Here is a 1,781-nt window from a genome sequence, read left to right on the forward strand (position 1 = left end):
TGCATGTTGGCTCCATATGGATGTGAGCTTTAAATAAAAGTCTAGCTTTGATGTTGGCAAAATTTGGCATGTAAGCGTATGCATCGTGAGAATGTGTGGAGTAAATTATTGGCGATGTTATGAGGATGAATTATTGTGCCTCTGTTTATTGCATGAAATTAATCTCTCCAATAAGTTTAGTTTGGCAGAATTCTACAATTCATCTGCAATGTATCTGACATCGTCCATCATTACTCACAAATGCACTTCTACAGATGTCGCACAATCTACGTTCAAGCCGTGCTGGGGGTAGTGGTGATGATGATCTTCCACCGTCACCACCGCCCACACCATCTGATCTGTTGGCCATGCTCGTGGAAGGTCAGTGTGCGTTGGGGGATGCTATGCGTACCCTGGCCCAGTATCAAGCATAGGGCCGCAATCAACGATAGGGACCAGAGCCCAACCAGTTTAGTGATTTCAAAGAATTCCAAGATATCAAGCCGCCCATATTCAAGGAAGCTAAAGAGCCGCTCCAAGCAGAAGAGTGGCTAAACATGCTTGAGCACAAGTTCCGTTTGCTCAGGGTGACAGAGCAGATGAAGGCGGAGTATGCTTTGCATCAGTTACAAGGACCAGTAGGTATTTAGTGGCATCATTATAGGTCCACCTTACCTGAGAATGCCCAGATCACATGGAATAAATTCTAGGAGGCCTTCAAGAGTCATTATATTCCTCCTGGGTTGATGGCCATAAAGCACAATGAGTTTATGAAGCTGGTGCAGGGCACCAAGACACTCACTGAATACCTTCATGCATTCAATCATCTGGCAAGGTATGCTCTAGAATTCGTTGATTCAAAATCAAAGAGAATTGTGAGCTTTAAGAGAGGGCTTAGTCCCAAACTGATGAAATCCATGGGAAACAACAAGAGTGTCACTTTCAATGAGTTCATAAGTGATGCTCTTATTCAAGAGAATAACAATAATGTCTATGCTGCTTCCAAAAATCGCAAGAGGGCCTTTGAGGTAGGTGCCTCTCAGGCTAAAGCTCTAGTAGCAAAGACTCAGTTTCACCCACCGGCTACAGCTGTTAGGTACTGGCCGCCACAGAAGAAGAATCAGGCAAAGACTGGTTTCAAGAAAGCATTTATTATACCTCTTCCAAAGGGCCCCATCGGACCAGGGAATTCTTTTGTTCCACCAGCGAATAGGCCCTGCTGGAATTGTGGCAGGATAGGTCATTGGTCCAAGAATTGCCCATATCCTCAGAAGAACCATTAGAAGTAAGGGAATTCTGGTGCTCATCAAGGACATGTTAACTACACCAACGTGACTGAGATACCCTCTAGAGAGGTGGTTACTGCAGGTAAGTTCCTTGTGAATCACCATTCGACAGTTGTACTATTTGATTCTGATGCTTCGCATTTATTTATGAGTCCAGCTTTTGCATCAAAATACAATCAGAAGGTAGTTATAGTATCCTCGGGTAGTTATTGCATTAGTGCAGCTAGAAGTAATATTTCGACTAATCAAATAGTGCTGGGTGTGAGTATCAAAATAGAGGGACGAGTGTTTATGGCCAATATGGTAGTTTTGCTGGGATTAGGGATAGATGTGATCTTAGGGATGAAGTGGATGAGCGGTCATGAAGTGCTCATTGATACTTCCACTAGGGTCATTATGTTGAGGGATCCTATTAGTAAGGAGGCTTTCCTTGTGCCACTTCCCAGAGAGCTAGAACTCCACAACACTGCTAATGCTATCTAGACCCCAAGAATTGAGGATATTCCAGTAGTGTGT

General features: G+C 43.8%; 1 protein-coding gene across 1 annotated transcript; it reads left to right on the forward strand.

The window, feature by feature from the left end:
- Positions 1-254: 254 nt before the first annotated feature.
- On the forward strand, positions 255-1,262 carry LOC136454691 (uncharacterized). The gene is made up of 3 exons (XM_066455026.1): positions 255-360; positions 475-617; positions 690-1,262. Exons 1-3 carry the CDS (start codon positions 255-257, stop codon positions 1,260-1,262), a joined length of 822 nt encoding a protein of 273 aa, XP_066311123.1.
- Positions 1,263-1,781: the final 519 nt, after the last annotated feature.

The sequence above is a fragment of the Miscanthus floridulus genome, chromosome 5, assembly GCF_019320115.1.
Source record: "Miscanthus floridulus cultivar M001 chromosome 5, ASM1932011v1, whole genome shotgun sequence".
Taxonomy (NCBI): domain Eukaryota; kingdom Viridiplantae; phylum Streptophyta; class Magnoliopsida; order Poales; family Poaceae; genus Miscanthus; species Miscanthus floridulus.

Bases quoted from the DNA above. Each gene is read 5' to 3' on its own strand.
- LOC136454691 (XM_066455026.1), top strand. From the start codon at position 255: ATGTCGCACAATCTACGTTCAAGCCGTGCTGGGGGTAGTGGTGATGAT. The intron at 361-474 runs GTCAGTGTGCGT...AAGAATTCCAAG, and splicing joins GTTGGCCATGCTCGTGGAAG to ATATCAAGCCGCCCATATTC. The intron at 618-689 runs GTAGGTATTTAG...AATAAATTCTAG, and splicing joins TGCATCAGTTACAAGGACCA to GAGGCCTTCAAGAGTCATTA.